The sequence below is a fragment of the Streptopelia decaocto genome (assembly GCF_964273445.1).
Source record: "Streptopelia decaocto genome assembly, chromosome: 5".
NCBI classification, from domain to species: domain Eukaryota; kingdom Metazoa; phylum Chordata; class Aves; order Columbiformes; family Columbidae; genus Streptopelia; species Streptopelia decaocto.
Window position 1 is genome coordinate 3,307,195 of NC_138659.1, and position 23,197 is coordinate 3,330,391.

General features: G+C 41.6%; 2 protein-coding genes across 8 annotated transcripts in view; one reads left to right on the forward strand and one right to left on the reverse strand.

Moving 5' to 3' along the window:
- PRDX1 (peroxiredoxin 1) overlaps positions 1–23,197 on the forward strand; it is a 350,258-nt gene that overhangs the window by 70,438 nt on the left and 256,623 nt on the right. The gene's annotated exons all lie outside the window — the stretch shown is intronic.
- The window catches only part of MAST2 (microtubule associated serine/threonine kinase 2), a 186,906-nt gene that overhangs the window by 35,334 nt on the left and 128,375 nt on the right, over positions 1–23,197 (reverse strand). For 3 of the 7 annotated variants that reach the window (XM_082054631.1, XM_082054628.1, XM_082054632.1), the window contains 6 exons: positions 22,520–22,595; positions 20,200–20,220; positions 18,003–18,081; positions 13,571–13,725; positions 5,023–5,098; positions 3,560–3,769 (listed from right to left, as the gene is read on the reverse strand). In XM_082054631.1, coding sequence (XP_081910757.1) covers positions 3,560–3,769; positions 5,023–5,098; positions 13,571–13,725; positions 18,003–18,081; positions 20,200–20,220; positions 22,520–22,595 — 617 coding nt within the window. The remainder of the gene's footprint in view (positions 1–3,559; positions 3,770–5,022; positions 5,099–13,570; positions 13,726–18,002; positions 18,082–20,199; positions 20,221–22,519; positions 22,596–23,197) is intronic. The other 4 variants (XM_082054629.1, XM_082054630.1, XM_082054634.1 and 1 more) reach the window with 4 other exon arrangements.

Here is a 23,197-nt window from a genome sequence, read left to right on the forward strand (position 1 = left end):
CCTCCCCAGCGAGCCCACGGGCTGAGGGCGTTCCAGGGGTCCCCCCTCTGCCTCCCACGGGGAGGAGGGAGCGCGGCGGGGGCTGCGGGAGGCTGACGCCGTTCCCACCCGCGCTGCCGGGGACACGGGGACGGCGATTTACACACCGGCTCCCTTATCTGAAAGACCCATCCGTCACTAACTGGAGCTACTGGGGCATGAAATTAAAATCACTGTCCTCCCCTGGGCTTGGGCAGGACCGAGAGCTGGGATGTGCAAGTCACAGCGCTGTAATTGAGCTAATATACGGGTGGAAACCAAAACAATAGACCTGCAACACCAAGAACCAATAAATTTGCGCTCAGGCTCATATTAAGAAAGCAATCCCAATCAGAATATCCATTTGCCAACGTGCAGCAGCAGTCACCGCAGTACAATACTAACGCCCTCCCCTGTTTCTTTTGTTCCACGCACAGAAACACCTGTGATCCTTCACCTTCCTCACCAACGGGCGACACCTACGCAAAAGCCATTCGACTTATTACCTGGCTGTACAACCAGACAAAATAACTGATTGTAACCTTCTATTTTCCCCACTACCTAAGGTCCTATCCCACCCTCTGAGCACACCCCATGGAAACCGAATCCCGTACGTTCTTTTCTATAAGTGCTTTATCTTTCAATCTTTGCACTTTAAGTGTGAAGTGTAACATTCAAGTTCATGCTTTCCAAAAATCAAGAAAATCGCTTAAATTCATTTTTGCTTCAGGATCACTTCGATGACGCAATAAGCAATAGGCTTTTCTCGCTAAAATACAACATTTCATGCTCCTAACGAGGGCAAAGATCTCATTTGTCATAATTAATGAGATTTGATGGCATTTTATTACAAAAGCCAGGATCTAAAAACTTTTCAAAGCTTTCTGGTTTGGTATATTTAAACAGCTCGTTATTTACATACCAAATTACTCTGTTTCACAGATACAATTTTAGGATATAAAATAGACTCAAACTGCAACATATTAAAGCAAGTTTCCTTTCTATATTTTGAAATACTGTGCAAGTTGTTTGTTACCATGTGTCAGAACCAACTCCTCAAAAAGAATTTCAAGAGAATCCATTCTGTCACAGTAAAACTGAATGAAAATCTGGGGGTATTCCTGCCACTTGCTGACCTCCTTATTCACCAAGAAATCGTTTTCCCAATCTTGCTGTATGTTATAAAAATATCATAAAACTATATATATATGCTACTGCACAGACCACTTGTTGACCTCCTTATTCACCAAGAAATCATTTTCCCAATCTTTCTGTATGTTATAAAAATATCATAAAACTATATATATATGCTACTGCCCAAGTGGAAGAGCTTTTTAATGACCTTCCAGCTGTTATTATTTAGACAGTGTATAACTCAGCATCATACATGACAAGCTAAGAAAGGCAAAGACCCTGCCATCAAATTTGGAATAATCCAAACTTGACTCCAAAGGTCTTGCACTTCAGGTGAGTCCTCCAAAAAGAAATATCACCCATTTCTACATATTTAGAGTGAAATGTCCAATTTTTTCCCTCTAGAATGCAGTCTGAAGGGCAAAACACTGACTGGCAAGCAGGGGAAAAGAAGTCGCTTTGAAATATTAAAATATAAAAGAAAAGCCAAGCTCTGCAGGAGACCTGAAGAGGTCACATCAAGCCCTGCATGCCAATTGCTGAGCAAGCTCAGGGATGACCATGCTATCCTCTCTAATACCAGCTCAATGTCATCCGTCCATGTGCTCCGGAGCAGCGGTAGAATGCCGGTAGGGTCTCGGGGAAAAGGACATTTCCGAAGTGTGTTTTGAGGGCCTGTTCTGAGGGAGGGGAGAGGAAAGGGAAAAGCAGGTTCATCTGACCCACACCTTCTCTGAGACCTGATGAACCTCTTCAGGGCACAAGACAGGCCTGAGAGTGCAGGCTCCAAATGGCCAGACCCGATTTATCGCTCTATGGTATGAGACATCACGTTCTACACACAGAGGACAAAACATCTGGGAGGCCAAGAATTTCAAGTATCTGCTACCAGAGGCAGCGAACACCCTGCGGTCCCCTCACTCCCCTATTTGCTATTTTGCCAAGCACACACACCCACTTTTAGTGAAATCTTTTCAGCTCCCAAACCATCAGCCAAAGACGCCTGATCCCTTATTTCATAGCTGATGTGCAACGAGACTCACAGAACATTTTCCTCTCCTTTAAAGATCATTAATACTGATCAATTCCTTTGACCAGATGCAGTTTCTCCAGCTCTGTATGGTGGAATCAATCACGAAACTCTTGCGCAGCAACCAAAACCCACCAACTTTACCAGGACACACATTTCTTACTATTAAACGCATCCACAGTGGTAAACTGATATCCCACAGGCAGACAATCATATAGACCCTCAAAAGATATTCCTGGCCTCTCCTGATCTGTCCAAATTGTATTTCCCATCCAGGCAGAACACCACAAAACCAAACATGAGTCATTCTTCTCCCATGCATAGCAAATATCAAGGAAATTACAGCCACACTCATATAAATGGGGTAGCCAAAGATTTTAACTGACATAAGGGAAGATGCTGCAGTTCTCATAAAGCTTTATAATAAATAATTGTGCATTAATATAGTATTTTCATTCATCTGCAACCTTCTAATGTCTGGAAAGAGTGGGAGAGGTGCACAAAGTAGTGCAATCCATGCCAGTGGGTTGGCAAACTGCTCAATGACACATAAACGCATCTTCACTAAATACATTAAAAATCATCATGGAAAGTAAATTAATTCAGGTGCTCTGTTTCTAGGTGTCGCAGTGGCACTTGCTATCTGATACTGTGATCTTTATAAACCCAGTCTTTTCAGCTTGCTGTCTCCTTAAATCAAAGCCGAGGATTAGGAAGGCAGCCCCAAACAGAGGTCTGGACCCAGCATCTGGTAACAGCACTGACTCTTCACAACAGCTACAGTATAAATGCTAAAGCATTTTTTTACATTCAGTATTATTTTAATTTGAAAGGAAAAGAGCAGCTTTTAATGAGTAGCTGAAGCATATTGAGCACGCATTAAAATTGTGCCCCCTTGTGTATTTTCATGTGCTTTGAACACCACACAACACATGGAAGTGCTGAAAAACCCACAACCGGATTACGCTCAGCTCAAGAGTATCTTTCATGAAAAATTTATAGCAACACTACAAACTACGGTGTTTTCCCTCCTTGAAGGTACTATTGTAATTAATAAGTCATTCGGAGTTTTGAAGTACATGAAAGAAGGGTTCAGTGATTTCCTTCATCTGGATGAACCCCATTTTCATAAATGGTGAAGGCTGCTCTGACTTACTCATACACATATTGAACTTTTCTACAAACCAAGTGCACAGGTGAAGCGATTTGCTCAAATCATGGTGGGTCAAGAGCAGACTGGAACAACCCAGATCTTCCGACACCCCACCCGCTGCCCTTCCCCTGGAGGCCACATTGTCTCTCCTAAAATCAAAGCTCTGCCTTATTGTTTCAAGTTTCAATCAAAAGAATATATTCTACTTCCCAGAGAGCACTTACATCCTGGAGAAGTTTCTCCAAGTTTTCCTGCAGCTCATAGAAGTAGCGAGAAGTAATAAGACCTTCACGTGATTTATCTAGGCAATCTCTGGCCAGCTCAATAACTTGATGATGAATGAAACTTAGGACCCCATCTGCTAATTGCAGCACGTTCTCTGGAGCGTTAGAGGTAATAAACTCAGCCAGCCGTTCTTCCATCTGCGCCGTGGCCTAAGAGTACAGAATAAGGAGAAATTACTCTTACATTTTACTACCCCAGAACTTAAACAGAAACAGGTAGGGTGGTAAGTAACACATTCCTAATTCAAAAATGCACTAGGCTTTAAAAATATTCCGCAATACAACAGCATTTTGCTGAGAATAAAAATAGCATACCACAGGCAAAAGTTACATTTGGAGGAGCAAACGACAAAAATGAATCAGAGCACGCTCACTGCAAATGCAAATGAAATGAAATGAAGCTACGCCAGGCCTGAGGCTGAATTGCTCCCTGGGTCTCCAGGGTGAGGACACGGGATATGAGGCAGTTTTCAGACCTTTTAGGCAAGACCATGGAACCTGCAAATCACTGCCCCGAGCAACAGACACGCAGCATTTCTCTCGCTATTAGCACTGATATCCTGTGTCCAGAGAAATACCTAATTAGCAACTCGTGGAACAGGAAGGAACGGCCGTATTGACAGCTCGGGGATACACGATCTTCTACACTAATTTCAAGAAGATGTAAGTTTTCAAAGCTCGATTCTACAGGTTTTGATATTCAGCTTTTTAAAAACCATGCACACTTGTTTTTACTGATCGCTCCAGCACGTTTCAGTGTGACTGAATTCAGGTTGACTTTTCTACAGATCCAAATTTGCCCCAGTGGCAAACTTGTGTTTTGCCAAAACCTCCAGTAGAATTTGGAATGACTTTAAAAGAAAACTTTGCATTTCCAAAATGTAAACGGAAAGCTCACCAAAACTACTTGGATCAGTATAAAGCCAATTTAATGCAGAGTTATGAGAGAACGTTATTAGATTTCTTTTGAAATTACTCTAAAATGGCTTTTTTAAGTATCTATGGAACTAAGCCAAACATCCCTCTTCCAGCCTTTATCTCATTTGGAATTTAAAGAAAAAGACAAGGATTAGTTAAAAATATATGGAGACACTGGCCTCATAAACAACATAAATGGACTGGGCAGCCGGAGCATGGCCCTTCTCATTCCTGCCAGCATTTGTCACGCCAATAAAAGACATGAGAAATTCAATAAATAGGATGCACATACACAAACACAAAGCTTTTCTCTTCCTTCTACTGTAGAATTAACATGTGAAGCAGAGAAGGCAGCTTCAAACTCCGCAAACCGCACTCCTTGGAAATCGGAGGTAAGAGGCTCCTTCTCCAATGAGCACAACAAATTAACTCTGAGTTTGGCCACAAGTTCATTGAACACATTATTCAAACAAGTGATTTCTTACCTTGGGAAACCTTTCCTTGTACACATGGTTCATCATTATTATTTCACTGTCAAAGGAAATTGGGGAGCGACCCGGGCTAGAGGAGAAAAGAAAGGACGTTATCATTTACAGGTATCACACCAAAAGCTCCGAATACAGCACTGGTCATAAAGCTGACCGTGGCCCTTCCAAAGCTTTGACTTCACGTCAGCAACGGGCTACACTTCAGAGAAAACCCCAGCAAGCAACGGCAACCTACAGCCCTCACAGTTAACTCATCCGAAAACTGCTCGTGTTCCTGTCTCCACGTGAACTCAGGCACAAACCCACCTATTTTCAGTGAATGCAAGTCCTAATATCCAAGCATGGAAAAGAACAGTGTATTTGTTGCAGGTATATCTGTTGTTTCCCTCGTTCTGCATGGAAGGTTAGCAGCCCTGCCCAGAAGAAATCACCGTTATCTCGGGTCTCTAGTGCTGGACAGGAGCAGAGTAACATGAACCAAGTAGCTTGAGATGACTTGCTTTCCTTTGTCTGAAGAACAGCACACTACAGGAGGGGTGCAGGAGCACTGTTATTCAGCTAAATCTTACATATAAATACCACAAGCAATAGGAACAGAATACATCCATGAAAACTGCACTCCCCTGAGGCACGTTACACCGCGGATGCATATGCATAGGTTAGCGAGCAACTTCAAGACATACGAAATAACAGGATGCTAAATCTTGACAAACTGCATTTCTCTGAGTGTTTGGGTTGCATCTCATTTCATCACATCTGCTGGTACGCGCTGCCCTGGCTCCCTGTGCGCCGGGACAGCGCAGTGAGGTCATGCAGATAATCCCCGGCTCCGGCATCGCCCGCAGCAGCTCATTTCCCCCGTTACCCTCCTTGAGCATTCAAGACAAGCGAGGGCTTCAATTATTTGGCATGTTACATTATCATTGTCTTTATGATTTTAAGAGTACTACATATTGCTGAAAATGCTCTCTCCATGTCAAAAACCATAATTTTATCTCGGGTGAGTTCAAACGTTTGAAACTTTCTTATGAACGGTGAAATGAATCTATCTAAATGGAATAAATGCATTTTAAACTTGGAATGCATTACCGTTACCACCTTGCTGCTAACCTATTTAAGGGAAAAAACATTCTTTTGGGAACATATATTTACAATTCAAAGAAAATGTAACTCCGTGGCTCACAGAATACAGCGATACCAATCTCTTGTCATGTCTAGTGCTGGAATTCCATGAATTACATTGTGTCTTGTTTTTATTAAGGTTTATCCCTCAGCTTGGGAAAATGCACTTCAGATTAAATCTCTCACTGAATCCTTATGCTAAAGGAGAAAAACTGATTTGGATGTTTTGGATACCACGGAAAACCACATTTTCATCCATTATTTTTTGAAGGAAATGTAACCCTTAGCTTAGTAGATCGCTATTTTTAACCAAGGAAAATTTGCTTAAAAAATAAACTTACATTTATATTCATATGTAATATATGACACAATGAAAAGAAGGGTAAGGACATCTGAATTTCAGACTTAGAAGCAATTCCCCCCCATCCAGCCCGCTATCTTTATCCTCTTTTCTCTAAGAGCAAACGATCTGCCACAAACACACGAGACTTGTTTACTGGTAGTTCAGATGCAGCTGAAGAATTAGCGAACATAGTTATTGAAGCCTTTATTTTTCTATAATGTGTTATTTCTTCGTGCGATATAAGTGAGGTGTACGTTACAAGGATATATAAGCCCTTTGATACTATCTACAGAAACATGGAGGCGCACATACACTTTAACACTAAAGCAGTCCTACTAAAATTTGTGTATGCTTCAGTATTTGCTGTCTTTGGGCTACAATAAACCACGAGGGGTTCTGCCTTTGGCTTTCAAGGCACTTTATTCATCTGGATACAGGAAATGAAGAGCTGTGCAGAGCTCCTCGAGCTGTCCTGGCAGCACAGGCAGTGATTCCTTAAGGAGAATCACAATGATATGTGAGTTTAGTTGGTTTGCCTTTGTGTTTTATGATTCTGAAACAAAGTAGTTTCTTTGCACAAGAGTCTATTGATTGGCCAGAAAGTAAACACCGATAATCTCTTCGCTTCCTTCTTCGGGAGCTGATTAGCGCCACTTTTTACCACCGAAAATGACAGAGCATCCAAACCTGGGTTCAAGGTTCAAATTGTCATTCTAAATAAAATCTGCTCAATGTAACAAGTCAAATTAAATGTCTAGCTGACCACAGCAAGACTGCAACATAATATACTGCACTGTAATTTTTTATGTTGAGAAACTACAGAAATAATTAGAGGGATAAGTGCCTAACTAACCAAAGGCCACTGCTGGGTACTCTCCGGCACCTTTGAGACACGGCCAGGTGAGGAGGACACCGGAACCAGACAGCGCGATGGCACCAAGGAAGAATGAATGGAAATATAGGAAAAAGAAAGAAAAAAGGAGTTTAATATGTTTTTTTTTTGGCATGACAGCTTTTCAAATGCGAAAGCTTCACGCGTCTATTAAAGCACCAAAAATCTCACATACCAGAACTAAACTAGTCTAACGTTTCGAGCCTCACAAAGGAGCAGAGATTTTCTGTAAGACAGAGGACGCGTGCTGTGCACGTGCATCCCATTCTAAGACCAAAAGCAGGCTGCTTCTCTTTTCTCTGTGTAGATAGGTAGGGCAAAAAATGATTATTGTCAGGGAGCTTTTCATTTGAGCAGAGCAGACATGAGAAGAAGATCTGTGCCCTGAAGCTTAGCAGCAGAATGAAAAACTCCTCTCTCTCGTCCCCTTCTGCACCCCCGTGGTGGCGGATGCTCAGCGACATCCATCTCCTGCAAAGGTTTCCAGCCTTCAACCCGTCAAAACCCATGTGTTTTTATCGGATGCTAGACACCGAAAATAGCTTGCAGACAGCTATCTCAGAGAATAGCATTTATAGTAATCACTTAAATCTTACAAAATGGAGTTTAACTGTAACTAAATAAAACGGAGATGTTTATGAATACCTATTTTTTCCTTCGCGGTGACAGCTGTATTTATTAGGGAAACGTGGAGGATCTAAAAGCTCCTCTCTGCTTGACCCCACACATGCAGGTTACATCAGGATCCTTCCTCCCACATATTCGTAACCAACCAAGCAAGTGGTGAAACAGAACTGTAAAGAGTTTTTTGCGCTGAGTGCTTTGAAAATGATTTCTGAGTTTGTGTACATACTTTGTTATTGTGTTAATTCACTATTACAAACCACTGAGATTCAGCTACATGCAGTTTGTGGATAAATACTATTTGTGATTGGGTTTGTACTGGTGAACTGTTTTCCGGTTCAGCCCTTCTTTATACGAGAAGTGACATTCTTGCAAATGTAAGGGTTTTTAATGTATATATATTTATAAATATAAATAATAATTAATGAATAATAATATGTGTAGATATATGAGAGAACATTAAGGGAATACATTTCAGTCATAATCTCTTTGAAAGTAAGGACTAGAGAGTTCTTTCTACAAACCTATACAAGGGCTAAAACTCTCTCTTTCCAATACCCCTACTTGTTTAACGAGTGCAAACTGAGACTGTTCTAGAAGACACTACAGTAATGAGCAGTACAGAGGGGAAATAAGAACATCCAATTCTCCTCATAATAGAAAACCATAAAGGTGAGTGAAGCTAAAAGGTAACAAACTTAAACCCAATCACTTTGAATGGCTTTAAAATCAAGTCCACAGAAACCACTGTCTTGAGAGAGAAAACAAAGAGACCAACATCAGCTGTAATGCAGTTAGAATGTATTTTTATAAGAAATAGATGCCGTATGCTTCAGAATCACCAAGTGTTCTCCTTCCCCGGCAGGGAGCGCCGCCGGCTCCTCCAGAACGAGGGAAGAAACCACCCAGATGACTCGGGTGGGTAAAGCTGAGCTCCAGCGCAGCGAGACGAGAGAGCTCTGCAAGCTGCAGGATCGGTTTGTGAGATAAAAATGGACTATGTGGGCTGCCGGTGTGGTTTCACAGCACCTAGTCCTTTCTCCCATTGTCAGAAGCTTTTTTTGGCAACTGACATTTTCTAGTTCACAGAATCACAGAATGTCACGGATCGGAAGGGACCTGGAAAGCTCATCCAGTGCAACCCCCCCCATGGAGCAGGAACACCCAGATGAGGTTACACAGGAAGGTGTCCAGGCGGGTTGGAATGTCTGCAGAGAAGGAGACTCCACAACCCCCCTGGGCAGCCTGGGCCAGGCTCTGCCACCCTCACCATGAAGAAGTTTCTTCTCAAATTTAAATGGAACCTCTTGTGTTCCAGTTTGAACCCATTACCCCTTGTCCTACCATTGGTTGTCACCCAGAAGAGCCTGGCTCCATCCTCCTGACACTCCCCCTTTCCATATTGATCCCCATGAATGAGTCCCCCCTCAGTCTCCTCTTGTCCAGCTCCAGAGCCCCAGCTCCCTCAGCCTTTCCTCACACGGGAGATGCTCCACTCCCTGCAGCATCTTGGTGGCTGCGCTGGACTCTCTCCAGCAGTTCCCTGTCCTGCTGGAACTGAGGGGCCACAACTGGACACAATATTCCAGGTGTGGTCTCCCCAGGGCAGAGCAGAGGGGCAGGAGAACCTCTCTGACCTACTGACCACCCCCTTCTAACCCACCCCAGGTACCACTGGCCTTCCTGGCCACAAGGGCCCAGTGCTCTGTGTTGTCTCTGTATATTCTTAACGGCAGGATCCAGCACGTCGAAACTCAGGTTGGAGGATTGCATTTAAAAAGCACTATGCAGCAAAGAGATGAAGGAGCATATTTGATTAAGGATGAACTCATCTACTTCAACTACACACATAAAAAAAAAATCACTGTTACAGTCTTCAACCCTTTTTCCCTAGACAGTATTACACCAAAATACGAAAGGAGATCAAGAAAAATGGGCAGATTGGTGGGCTGGGTGACTGCACAAAGGCAGCTCCTGAAGAAGTCGCTATTAGTTAACTCTACTTTTATCTCCTTCTCCACACATTCCCACGTTAGCAACCGCTGAAGGATGACGAGCAAAGAGAACTGGGAAAAGATGGAGAGCAGCACCTCTCTAACTTGAAAAGAGCAACGGTGCCAAGTTTAGTGCAAGAATTCACACTCTCCACGCATTTTACTCCTGGGAGGAAAAATCTTCAGGTAAAGAGCAGGATTGTTCTAAACAAAGTGAATGTATCCTGAGGATCTCTCTGTTGGTCAATAACTTGAAGGATTTGAAGGTTGCATTTAAAAAAAAAAAAAAAGAAAGAGAACAGCTGAGAGATTACATTTAAGAACTACTTCTGCAGGTAATAAAGACATATTCTCTTCAACCGCAGACATACTACAAGCACCCAACAGGTCACATGGAAATACGTTATTTCATTTAGCGTGTGAGAACTGGATCTATTGGGAGATGGATGAGAGAACATTAGCAACCAGCTTTAAAAGCACATCACGGTTTTGGATTCCAGCGCCTGTCTCAGGCTACCACCTTCCTGCACAGGACAGCAGCAGCAAAGAACCAGCGTCATTACTGTGTCCAGTTGTGGCCCCTCAGTTCCAGCAGGACAGGGAACTGCTGGAGAGAGTCCAGCGCAGCCACCAAGATGCTGAAGGGAGTGGAGCATCTCCCGTGTGAGGAAAGGCTGAGGGAGCTGGGGCTCTGGAGCTGGACAAGAGGACACTGAGGGGGGACTCATTCCTGGGGATCAATATGGAAAGGGGGAGTGTCAGGAGGATGGAGCCAGGCTCTTCTCGGTGACAACCAATGGTAGGACAAGGGGTAATGGGTTCAAACTGCAACACAAAAGGTTCCACTTAAGTTTGAGAAGAAACTTGTTCCCAGTGAGGGTGGCAGAGCCTGGCCCAGGCTGCCCAGGGGGGTTGTGGAGTCTCCTTCTCTGCAGACATTCCAACCCGCCTGGACACCTTCCTGTGTAACCTCATCTGGGTGTTCCTGCTCCATGGGGGGATTGCACTGGATGAGCTTTCCAGGGCCCTTCCAACCCCTGACATTCTGGGATTCTGTGATTCTTTGATGTGGAAATTCAAGGAATTTCAACTGGGACGTGATTAACTAAGTGATGAGTATCTTCAAGCCACAGTGGCAGAGCACCTCAAGCAATGGAGGTGCTACCAGCTCGTCAGTGTTCAACCTCCAGCGCTACCCTCCATCAACAGACGCTTTGCTACTTTCTTCATCTGGTTTGATCATTAAGACTGCTCTGTATGAACAGAACATTTGTAGCTATATACAAGAAAATGGTAAATTTCTACTCAAAGAAGCAAATTTTTCCAAAAGATATATCTAAGCAGTACTTTCCTCCATCTAGGAACATAAAAGGATCATCTCATACTTCTAAAAAATCTTGGGTTACAGAGACCCCCAGTATTTGACAGTGACATCTCAAAATACCAGTCCCTCTCTCATGAGAGGACGTGTATACTCTATCATGTGGGCAAACAAATAAGCAAGCTGGGCAGTGAAGATGGTCTGGTCTTCATGTGTTTGAGTACTTGTTTACAAGGGCACACGACCCTCTGTCAAAGAGGGTATTTACTCCTCAAACGTTGCTCCAGTTGGTTGGATTGACACATGAATATTGCCTTGGAGTTGACAGGGCCAGCAGGAATATTTGGTAGTGGCAAAGGTGCTTTAGAGTCACACAGCGCCAGCAATAAGCAAAATGAAAACAAATCAGGCACAGTAAGTTTGAAAAATTAAACTACTTCATTCTAAGCTTTGGAATACCCATAAGGCACCGTTATCGCACTGAAAACCAGAGAGAGCTAGAGAAAGCTTCCAAGAAAGGAAGAAGATGAACCACATAGTTATAGGCACACTGAATTAATCCAGGCTCATCGCAAATTCTAAACCTACTATATGATAACCCTGGTTTTAAATCGGCTCACAGAGGTAAAATTCTCAGCTACCTGATAATGCGTATCAACAAGGAAAAAATAAAATTGGGCTCTTCATTTTATTGTTCTGATAATTCTTGCATTAGCAAGAGTGCCTTATACTTTGTTATGCCAACAGTAATATGTCTGTGTTAGAAAGGACAATAATTACTTTAGTGACCTGTTGTCTACCTACAGTAGTTGTCTCATCTATAATTAGTATTGCTACAGTTATACTACTCAGTAATAGCGTTAAGAGTGACAGCAAGAGGAGTCAAGGAGGCCTATTGATCCAAGAGACTTAGTACAAATCACGTATCTAGTCTTTTACTACATGGCAATTTGCAGAGATCACAGGCTAAATGCGCTACTACCTATAGTACATACCTGCTCCTGTAGATTACTGTGTAACTACACTTAGTAGATCCACACGCAATTGCCATGCAGCCTGCACTGAAGTTTAGAACACACAAATAATTACAAATAATCACGAAAGACCAGCTCTACCATGACACAATATTCAAAACAGGTTTTTTTAAATTACCTTGGCCTGTTTCACTTCCTTCTGTTACAAACCCCGGCCTGGGGCCCAAGTTGGGCACACAGATTCAGTATTTCCAGCCAGCAGAGTTCCTGAATCTTGCCCATTAATTTGAAGGAGATATCCACCTCAAACGCCCTCAGATGAGAAGCAGAAGGGAGACATCACCTTTTTGTCCCCTGCTTGTATAAGTCATTTTTCTTCCACAAGATGCTGAGTCCATAGGCACTCATCTCTAGACTTGCATTCATTTGGTCTAGCCCTAAATGCATAGAAACCTTAAGGCTTTTGCCACGATACAAACCATTTTATGTATTCCATATAATTGTTAGACACTTGCAAGAAAGATTGCCCAGAGAATCTGTGGATTGTGTGTCCCTGGAGGTATTAAAAAGGCATCTGGACACGGTCCTGGGTAACCTGCTCCAGCAGGGGTCAGACAAGACGTCCTCCAGGCCCTTCCCAACCTCAGCCACTCGGTAATTCTGTGACACATGAACTTCTAGTTGCTTCTGGTTTTAAGTATGGAAAAATCAACTGCACAAGGAAATAAGCCCTGGATACCTATCTTCGAACAGCTAATTTTCTGATGCAACAGTAAAAATTATTCAACTGCTAATGCAGAAAGAATGTTTTCAGCACTATTACAAAATTGCTCTTCGGTGCAATTCCATTTGTGGTTTTGACTTCACCTGCTCTAGTTTTCCCAACCTTTCAGAAGCACTGCTGGAAAAGTTACTAACAGTGACTGCAAACACTTCCTTACATTAATGCAGCAAAATTCTGAGAAGAAACTTAATTAAAGGAAATCTGCTTCCTATAGATTATGTCTGAAATGCTTGTGGATCATGTTTTCATAGAGTTATTGTGAAGATACAGACTATGCTAAAACCATTTTGCAACTCAAAATGTCAGCATCGAATGCAAAACCAAAACCATCCTTTCTTATTAGGTGAGGTGGGTCTAATGTTGATTATAATGGTTTCAAAAACATGTAACAAAACAGCTACAAATTACTACTCTTAGATCTGAAAGCACATATAGAAATGCAGTACATGTGTCCGACAAGCTATAAATTCACCAAACAAGCTGAAGCTCACCTGAGACTGCGCGACCGAGGCCTCAAGGCTGGCGAATGGCGCCCTTCCTCATCAGTGATGCTCTCAGTACTGAAATGCTTTGTCAGGAAATGAAGTTCATCTGCCGTGGGCTGAAAGGGCAGCTGGTGCAGCTTCTCCTGAGATGAGCATGATGACTGAGTACAGAAAAAAATACAGAAAAGAAATGCACTAAACGCATGCATAGGGGTCAGCTAATGAATGGAAGAGGAACGGATTCTGCCAAACACTGCACACTCCAGCGGAAAAGAAAGCTACTTATCAGACCAGGCGCCTCGTTATATTCTCGTTAGGCTAAGCCAACCCTTGTGTACAACGACAGAGCTGGTGAGATCAGAACTTTGGGAGAAGCCTAGGGAACCATTGCATCCCATCTGGGACCGTTACGTCTGATGGTGCAGGTAGTTTACTATCAGGAGGCAGAAAGGAAGGTAAGTGAGTAGCAGCGCTACTCTGGAAAGAACAAGGAGGTTCCTGGAGTGGTGAGCAACTTTCTTTCCTTTTCCCTCATGCTCCCGTAGCTCAGGAGTTCCACTGGCATGCAGAATGCTATGGAGCTGTGTAGACATGAGAGTTTTTGCTGATAATTGGCTCTCATTGGAAATTCCTACAGTAAATGGTCAGGTGTTGTTTCTCCCTTCCTTTACCCAGCAGGCTTCTTCTTTAACCAAGCAGGCAATAACAAAATGAAAGTAGTTGACTTTACGGAGTTGTAAGATTAATAGTTTCTTGTTATAAACAGCTTATCCATCTTTAAATAAGTTGATGCATTTATATGACGTGTGTCCTATGATAGTGATAGACATCTAACTGTTTTAACTCTTGAACCTCAAGAAACCTTAGATTAAAACCAATACTTGTGGGAAGTGTTAATAACGTCAGATGTTGGATGTTCCATGGCAAAAAAGCTGTAAGGGAACTAATGAATGCGTTTTTTCTTGTGTGACTTTTCTGTGCCCTCTCCCTTTTACAAAAGTAAGAAAATATATTTCGTAAGGACAAATTAAACATCCCCTTTGAAAACAACGGGGGGAAAAGAAATGGAAGTGTTGAATAACCAGAGTAGCACTGAATAACACCAGTGGGCCTTGTCAAAAACATCATCCTAATCTAAATTCCAAGGCTCCTTATTGATCTGATTAAATTAATTATGTACACTGTTCCAGCGGAAGAACGTTCCCTCCAATGACCCTCAACCAAACTGGGCAGCACTACACCCCAGTACCAGAAGCATTGGTGGGAGGAAATTATACGTGATATAATATGTATGACCAAAGCTTTAACTCACCTACCATGCTCTTCTAGACTTGCTGATGGTTTTTGCTAAAGAAGGCTAAGAAGTATTGGCCAAGCAATGAAAGCCAAATGCTGACAAGGCTTTTCACTGAGTCCTGCACGTTTGGATGGTTGATAGGAAAGAGAAAATACTCTTAAATCACCTAAAACAGGTACACCCAAATTTGTCAAGAAGGTAACAACTACACTTGGACTGAATTAAAACTAAGCAGATTGCTGCAGATCCTAGCAATCTTATCTAAAGAATCCTAGCCAAGACTGAGATGGAGATCTGAATGCGGGAACTTATAAACCTAGAGATCGTATTCTTTGATAATATAATTTGCTCCAGACCGCAGATCCACTCCGTGTGCACCGCACAGAGCTATTTACAGAAATGAACCCCTGAAAGCCTTGGGACACGCATGAACCCCAGGCCACGGCTGGAACTGGAAGCCACCACTTCCAATGTTTTCCTTCGGGCAGGTCTGGGTGCAGGGACCACGTTGGGAAGTCACCTCCAGCACAGTGTCCACACAGCGATCATCATCCAGACCGTGGATCAACTTACACCGATCTGGTCCACGCTGAAGCCAAGACAGAAAGCCTGGGTATTTAATACAGCCCCTTTGCCCACAGCTATCCTGCTGTGCTCGCTGCTTATCTATACACGAAAGATCTTCTCCCTATAGTACAGAATTACACAAGCCCTGTTTGACTTTCAGAGGTTTCTTTTATGTCTTTGTGTCTTACACAATACAAAGAGCTGGAAGAAGTACCTGCCTAAGAAAAGGTTTGTGTCAGTTGACATCCCGTTCCTGATGAATAATAGAGCAGGAAGTACCACAGACTGGCTTACAAACCCGCATTAGCAGCTACTCAAGTCTCATTGCAAATACATGTCTTATTAAAAACAAAATGAAACTACAACTACCACGTTAAGGAAGGTTAGTGCATAGTTACTAGTTAATAGAGTTAGGGGAAAATAGAATCAAAACTGATAGCATGGAAAAAGCATTAAAAGCTTTGTCTCCCAACAGCAAAACCATTAGGGAAGCGATGCTAGTCAACTCAGGGATGACCCAACAAAATCCTCCCTCCACCTTCTCTCCTTCAAAGCAATTCGATCACAAAGTTTGTCATTCCAGGGAATAATTAAGAAAGCCCCGATGATAACGACCATGATGAGAAATGGGCTTTCCTTTGCTAAATGCTTCTCCAGCAGTCTCAAGGCATACAACCATTCAATGAAATAGTGTGAAAGCAAAGTGAAACGCTTCTGAAGTATTGATTTGTAAGTAATCATATCACTGTACTCAATATTTGCAGCAGACTACTAAAAAAATCCCCCTGGTGTCTTAATTAGAGAAGCAGCATTAGCCAGCTCTTCTCCAGTAAAAAAAATCAAGCTAATACTATAGTAGCTTACATATTAACTCCGCATTTAGAAAATGAATAGCAGATTAGATGTTTAAAAATACTTGTATATTGGCCCATTCAACTGACTCTTTTATATTCATTTAACTTTAAAGGTCTTCTCCAGCCTTTTCAGTGTTGGTCTGATGATATATATATATATATCTGGTCATCGCAATTTGTATGAAAAGGGTAAACACGTATTTTTTTAAAGTGTCATCCCTCATTTGGAAGTAAAATATAAAGCAGAATCTACAGGTTTGCACTGACCTCAGACTAGGTAAATGTCTTGATTTGTTTGGTTGACTGGCTGGTAGAGGAGCTGATTTACACCATAGAGAAGGCCCACCGGCTTCCTTCCATCTTGCTTGAAGACGAAATGTAATCTTGAGGACTGACCATGGAAGCCCGAAATTCCCTTAAATTTGCATCTGTGGCATTAATGTGCCCTGTTGACAAGCCCCTTGACTACTTCTTACTTCGGTTTTAAAGTCTGGGCAGTAACAATACTGCTTATCAACCTCAGAGGTGTTATTCAGATCGATTCAAATTCATTCGAATCTATGAAATAGTATGGTAATAGTATTGTCATAGACAAGTAGTAAGTAGGATTGGCTTAGAAACACTAAGTTTAATAGCTCCAAGAATTGCATCACTACTTACTAAACAACCCGTTTCAATGCCTTTCTGAGACTGTAACACTGAACAAGCAAAAGTACAAGAGATGACTCAGCCATTTAGGAAAAAAAAAAATATTGGAATTGCAGATTTTAATCTATTTCCTGCAGGAAAGTTAATTTAGATCAACATATGACTATCACTTCATGCTTCTCATTATACCACCCCATTTTCTGTTACTTACTTAAAATTTGAACCATTTGAACCAATGCTTTATATGTGGCCACACAGTTGAAGACACCATACCACACATCACAGTATCACAGTATGTTTGGGATTTGAAGGGACCCCAAAAGATCATCTAGTCCAATCCCAAAGTGTTACATCACATCTATACAGGTGGCCTTAACATTTCTAATTTCTCTGTGCTTGGCTTGGAAAGCTTGTTATGCAGATAACCACAACATCTAGTTTGTATAAACTAAAGAGTAAGATTCATCGCATGAAGGACCTGAGAGTCATAAGGGTTAACAGAGTGCTGCCACATTACTGGTATTAATGACATTAATTAAGACTTTTGAAAGTGCAGAACTCAAGCAACCCGCAGCCAGTCTTTCTAATGACGTGTAAACACTAAAAAGCTTCGTTGGGAGGTTCAAACTATTGGAGTTGAGTAACAGATGTGGATTATGAGTTTTTCTTTCTGCTGGCCTGATAGCAGAGGTTTTTGTACTAAGAACTTAAAGCAGACAAGCAAGAATTTCATTTCCCAGTTATAAAATGCTGGGAGCTGGCTATTAATTCTGTGCTACCTCTTGGAGTCCTGCCCTTGTGGGCCATTGGGCCCCTCAACTCATCAGTCGAGCCAAGTGCTGCCCTGGGATTTCACCAACGCTAAAGGCAAAGTGCAAGATGACAGGAGCCGGGAAATGGAGGAAAAAGCAGCAGAACCAATAATTAAAATAATCTTTAAAATAATTAGTATATTAAACAATGTTAGCAAAACAATGAAGAAAGATCAGATATTTTAGTAAAGACTCAGAAGCTGATTTGTTAGGGTGTATTTGTACAAACTGAATTGCTTGGAAAAGTCTGTGTCACTTACTGAAACTGTGGAACTGGGAGTGTTTGTCCCATATCCGGATGAAGGAAGGGAGGCCAAGGACCAGCGGCGTCCATCCGTTCTGGGGAAAAGAAGTAAGGGAAATTACTATCAGGGATATATTGTAGCTAATTCTTGGAGGAAATAAGCATTCTTTTCCCCAAAATCTTTTAACCTCACATTTTTATTAAAGTTTCAGGGTATTCAGATAAATCAGGTATCCTAGTTACAACGACCTTTGCAAAAAAGCAGCTAGGGGAAGTTTTGAAAGCAAAAGTAAGTGACCCTGGAAAAGACAAAGCAAACAGCATCAGATTCCTGCATGAAGTAGATGCTTTGTAAATGTTACCAATTGTGCAAAAATTGGAGTTTATAAAACAGACAAAGGAAATCAGCTCATTTCAAACTTATTTGAAGAGAGTCACGCTTGGGATAATTAGTCATGCAGTTCCTCGTCTTCCAAATAAAGTTTAAAATTGCTGAAAATAAACACATTAGATTGAGAATCAACCGAAAGAGGAATCGTCTGTTCACCCAGTGGGAAGGCACTCAGCTCAGCACATCACTCCATACACGTGGTGGATGAATCCCACCACAGATCTGAGCAGAGCCAAGACGTCCACTCCACATAGAGGAGACAGAAATGGCAGAAATCTCACCTAGGGTCTCTTTCTCCTCCAGTCTATAGAATATTCATAGTTATTTCCCTATCATAGCCAAGAAGCATGATCCTCAGGGAAAACAGCCCAAACACCCTGGAGATATTGCAGCAATGGGATGGATGTTAAACAAGTCTCTTCCTCCCATCAGTTTCCATTTGCTTGTTTCTTTTATTACAGCAGATGATCAGCAACAGGTCATCTCGTGAAGGTGAATTAGAACAGCTCATTGTTCTAACTTACACATGGATACAGTATATTTATGCAAGTGCGTTATGACATAGGATGTTTGCTACAGGTCTGAAATAGTGCTCAGTGCTGATGAAAATCCCAACTGTTATCATCTTCTCATCCCGCTATCCACACCCACCCCCAGCAAAAAGTTCCAGCACAACCAGAAATAAATGCCTGTTATTATTTTCCAGCTCTAGTTGCTTTTCTTTTCAGGCACTGATACACACGGCTGCTCTTTGCCATCTATCTTAGAACAGGGGAAATAAACTCGCTGCTCTACACCACTGAAAGGATATCATGTCAAGAGAGTTTTTTAAGAGACTCATGCTTCATGCATTGACAACAAACAACAAAGGCAAGCTGTGCTGCAGATTTCTATTGCATGCATATGTTATAGCTAAACCCCATTTAGCCACAGGTGATGTTTCCTTTGGCAAAACAATTACATGTAAAAGAACAGTCTCAAAAAATTCCAAGAGAAATTAAATTCCTTTCTTAACCCCGAAAACCAACAAATATCAGCATTACGAAGTCGCTGCATGATGTGGTTGGTGACTGAACACCAAACTTCAATTATCTTCATTCGGCTCATTGTAACATCCAGGACTACTGGGGGAATATTTAGGTCAATGATTCAATCTCAGTTTGGACCCTCAGTCCCCAGGGAAGACAACGTGTCCTGTGTCCCCCAACAGTGACAGGAACACACAAGCCACTCGCTTTTTGCAAAGGGAAAGCTTAATCCCTTTTTTACTGGGTTGCCTAAATTGTGTATTGAAATTACTTTGGAATTTTAATTTTGACCAAGTTTAAAAAACGTATCTTTCTCAATTAGAAAATTACAGGATACATCTTAATGCTTGGGCTATTCTGTGCTGATGCAATGTAGGCAAGAATGTGCTAAGCAACCGGGACAACAGGTACCAGCTCTAGTCTAAGCGAGACACGAGTCCAAAGCAAAAGCAACGAGAAAGACTTTAAAGCTCCTCCTGTATGTAGGCAAAATATTTCAAAGTTACTTGGTGCCTTTTTAACAAAGGTATTTTTTGAGAGAGACCTCATGCAATGTCGCTTCAGGAAAAGATACTTGGAAAGAAGTTTTTAGGTCTTCTATTACAAGAAGGTGCTAGAACAACAACGCATTTTCTCCAGAGCGCTACCTGTTTAGTATTTTAAGCCAAAAGCAAAGATTTCCAGTTTTGGTTACCAAAGGATAGAAGGTGGGTGCTAAATGGGGTTCAGCCAGCACGGGGGTGTTAGAGCCGCACAGTTCACACACACAAAGAGCCGCAACAGTCACACGTTACCTGTCTGCTCTGTGGCCGTGGCTGTAGGGAAGGAATGGTACAATGACAGTGAGACAGGTAAAAGATGCACGAGACCTCTGAAAAATACCCTCATCTTCTGTTCCTGGTGTTCCCCTCAAATCAGTTCTAGTGAATATGGGCAGAATTCACCGTATTAACTCCTGCACATGCCCACTTTGTGGCTACGACACCATCGTTGAAAGGGTGTCTAGCAAAGGATTTATGATTAATCACGAGTCAAACTAAGGCCAATCTTGCAGTGTATTATAGTGAAATTGGCTTGACAATAAAATGAGTTTTCCAAATGTGTTTCCTACTCCGTCCCAAGAATCAACTCATCACAGGGCTATAATGAAAGAATAGAAATCACAATGTCCAAACAGGATAATAAATGAAGAAATTACACCAAATATAAACAGCAGAAAATCAGCAACAAATCATCGCTGTGATGGCAATGGGAGGAAATCAGGTAAGAAGCATCTCTTAAAATCCAAGCAAAACCAATCAAAGGGGTACAGTGAAATATTCATTTGGCCGGGGTAGCAGAGCATCACACTTCCAATTACTCAATACCATCATACACGAGTTATTCTATGTGATAATGTAATAAATACATATTGGTGCTGCTGGCATAGCTATTCAGGGTGTAATGCAAGTATAATAGAAAATAGAAATTATTTAATAAAACAAGCTGTGCTTCAATGATAGAAAAAGTATATAAAACAACATGCATACTGTAAAATGAACTCCAGCGTTCTATAGACATACCCAACCTTTATTCATCTGTATCTTTAAAAATCAAAAAAAGTGGAGAAGTATGAAAGAGCAGCCTTCAGAGATTTCTTATTAAAACAATTATTTGCTGCTTGAAGTTTTCAAAAGCTACGGCGCTGAAACGTGAAGCTGAAACGTGATGTTGTAAAATGATGTGAAGTTTTGCCAATGGTTTCAGCTGCAATTTTCCTCTTATGTTCCAGGACTCCAGATACTGTGAAAACCAGTAAAAATCCAGTTGATTTCAACAGAACTTATTGAATATACCCAGATCAGGCTCAGATAGCTCTTTAAAAATAAAGGTGGAAGCCGAGTCCATTGGAATTGTTTGAGCAGCGGGTAAAGCACTGTTTTTTCACTCACATCTGACATGCCATTCTATAGATTTTCTTATGTAAGACCTGAAGACCAAAGTCTATTTCAAACAGCATCCAAGGACACCAGGTCTTCTAGCGAATCACCCGATGGAGATTGATTTACCCGCCATCCTGATTTACCCGCCATCCAGAGCCAGGCCGTACTTTATTTTATCAAATCCAAACCCTTTGTTGTTCTTTGAAGTTTTAAGACATGTCCTTCTTCTAAGTAGCCCTCAAGTAAACCTGTCGTTCTCAGAAAACTTACTTCTTCTCAAGATGATCACGTTTCCCATTCTCAGATCATTTTAGCACAGATTGGGGTTTTATTCAGCCAAGGCAGAGTTTAGCAAATCCAAAATATCTAATAATCCTGCTACTATGCCCAAACCTGCTTGGGGCCTCTCTTTTATTCCTGATTTTTTATTTCTCCACAAAATTTCACTTTCTGTATGATTATCCATTTCTGCCTACATGCTGAGATACAGCATTCAACGCACCATTTGTCTGCTTCGCCCAGCTGATTTATTCTTTCTATGCTATTCCTTACACTAAATTCATCACTATAGCATCAGATTTCTTCCCACCGGTTCCACACCCAGCACGGCCAGTGTTGGTCTTGCATTCACCTTCAGGTTTCTCAATGCTGCTCTTCTTCTAGAGGTTCCTGTAGACTTGTAATTTCAATTATCAGCTCTTTTCCTCATTAGATCAATAATATACTCTCAACACCGATGCCCAAGACAACAGAGGAAACTGAAAAGCTGCCCACGAATGCACGCGCAGTTACACACACCTCATTTTAGGTATGTTTGCGTCTTTGTGCCAACAGAGCAAAGATCAGTGCACTTTGAATACACCTCAGTTATACAGTGGAAAGAACATCTAGGACTAAATTAATTGTTATATCATATGCCCTACGTGTCGTCCTTCAGGGAGAACAGTGTCTCCTCCATAGGCAGTATTGACTACTTAATTTACTGTGTCTTCTTCGAGGCCTGAAGAGCACCTAATACATTCTGGCTGCTGCCAAGATCTAAAGCAGAAAGTGTAAAACAAAATACAATAAAATTGGAAACATCAGAGAAAGTGAAACACAACAAAAATACCTCCTAACCCATAGGGCATTTTCAAACACAAGTTTCTAGACTATTAGCTTGCCAGTCCAAAGAGAAGAGATCCTGCCTTACCTTCGGGCAGGAACAAAGGAAAAGTGAGCAGGTGCATTGGGAGAGAAGTTCCTGGGGCTGTCCAAGGGGCTGCTGCCTGTTTGAGAAAGGACAAAAACCCACCCCAAAACGTTTCATTGGCATTTGCAACAAATGCAGCAAGTTTTCACTGTGCAGAAAGACCTTGAACTGCAAGTTGTAGCCACATATAACTGAAAATACGGAGCGTTGAGCATTAGTTTGCTACAGAAATGTTCTGTAGGGATGTATCAGTATTTTCCCTCTTTTTAAAATAATTTAAGGTGTATGTTCTCTTTCTTACTTTCAGATAAGTAATGTATCACGTATACACAACACAGTCTTAATATTTTGCAATAATTTCTACATATAAGCTTTTCCCAACACTTCTCAATGGAAAACCTGAGTTAGAAATGACATTGATGACAGTTTTGGGGATAATAAATAGTAAGCAAGTATTTATTCACAATGCATGTCAAGGCTGAATGCAGAATTTACTGAGGAAAACCAAAGGAACTGCACATGATAATAAAAGGACTATACACACGTAAGATGATCAGGCTATAATATAGCAGCACTCACCCTAACTACCACTTATCTGAAATAATACTTCTACCATGAAAATGAAAGTTCCAGTGAATTTATAAAGCTAGCAAAAAATAACACTTAATTTTCACTTGG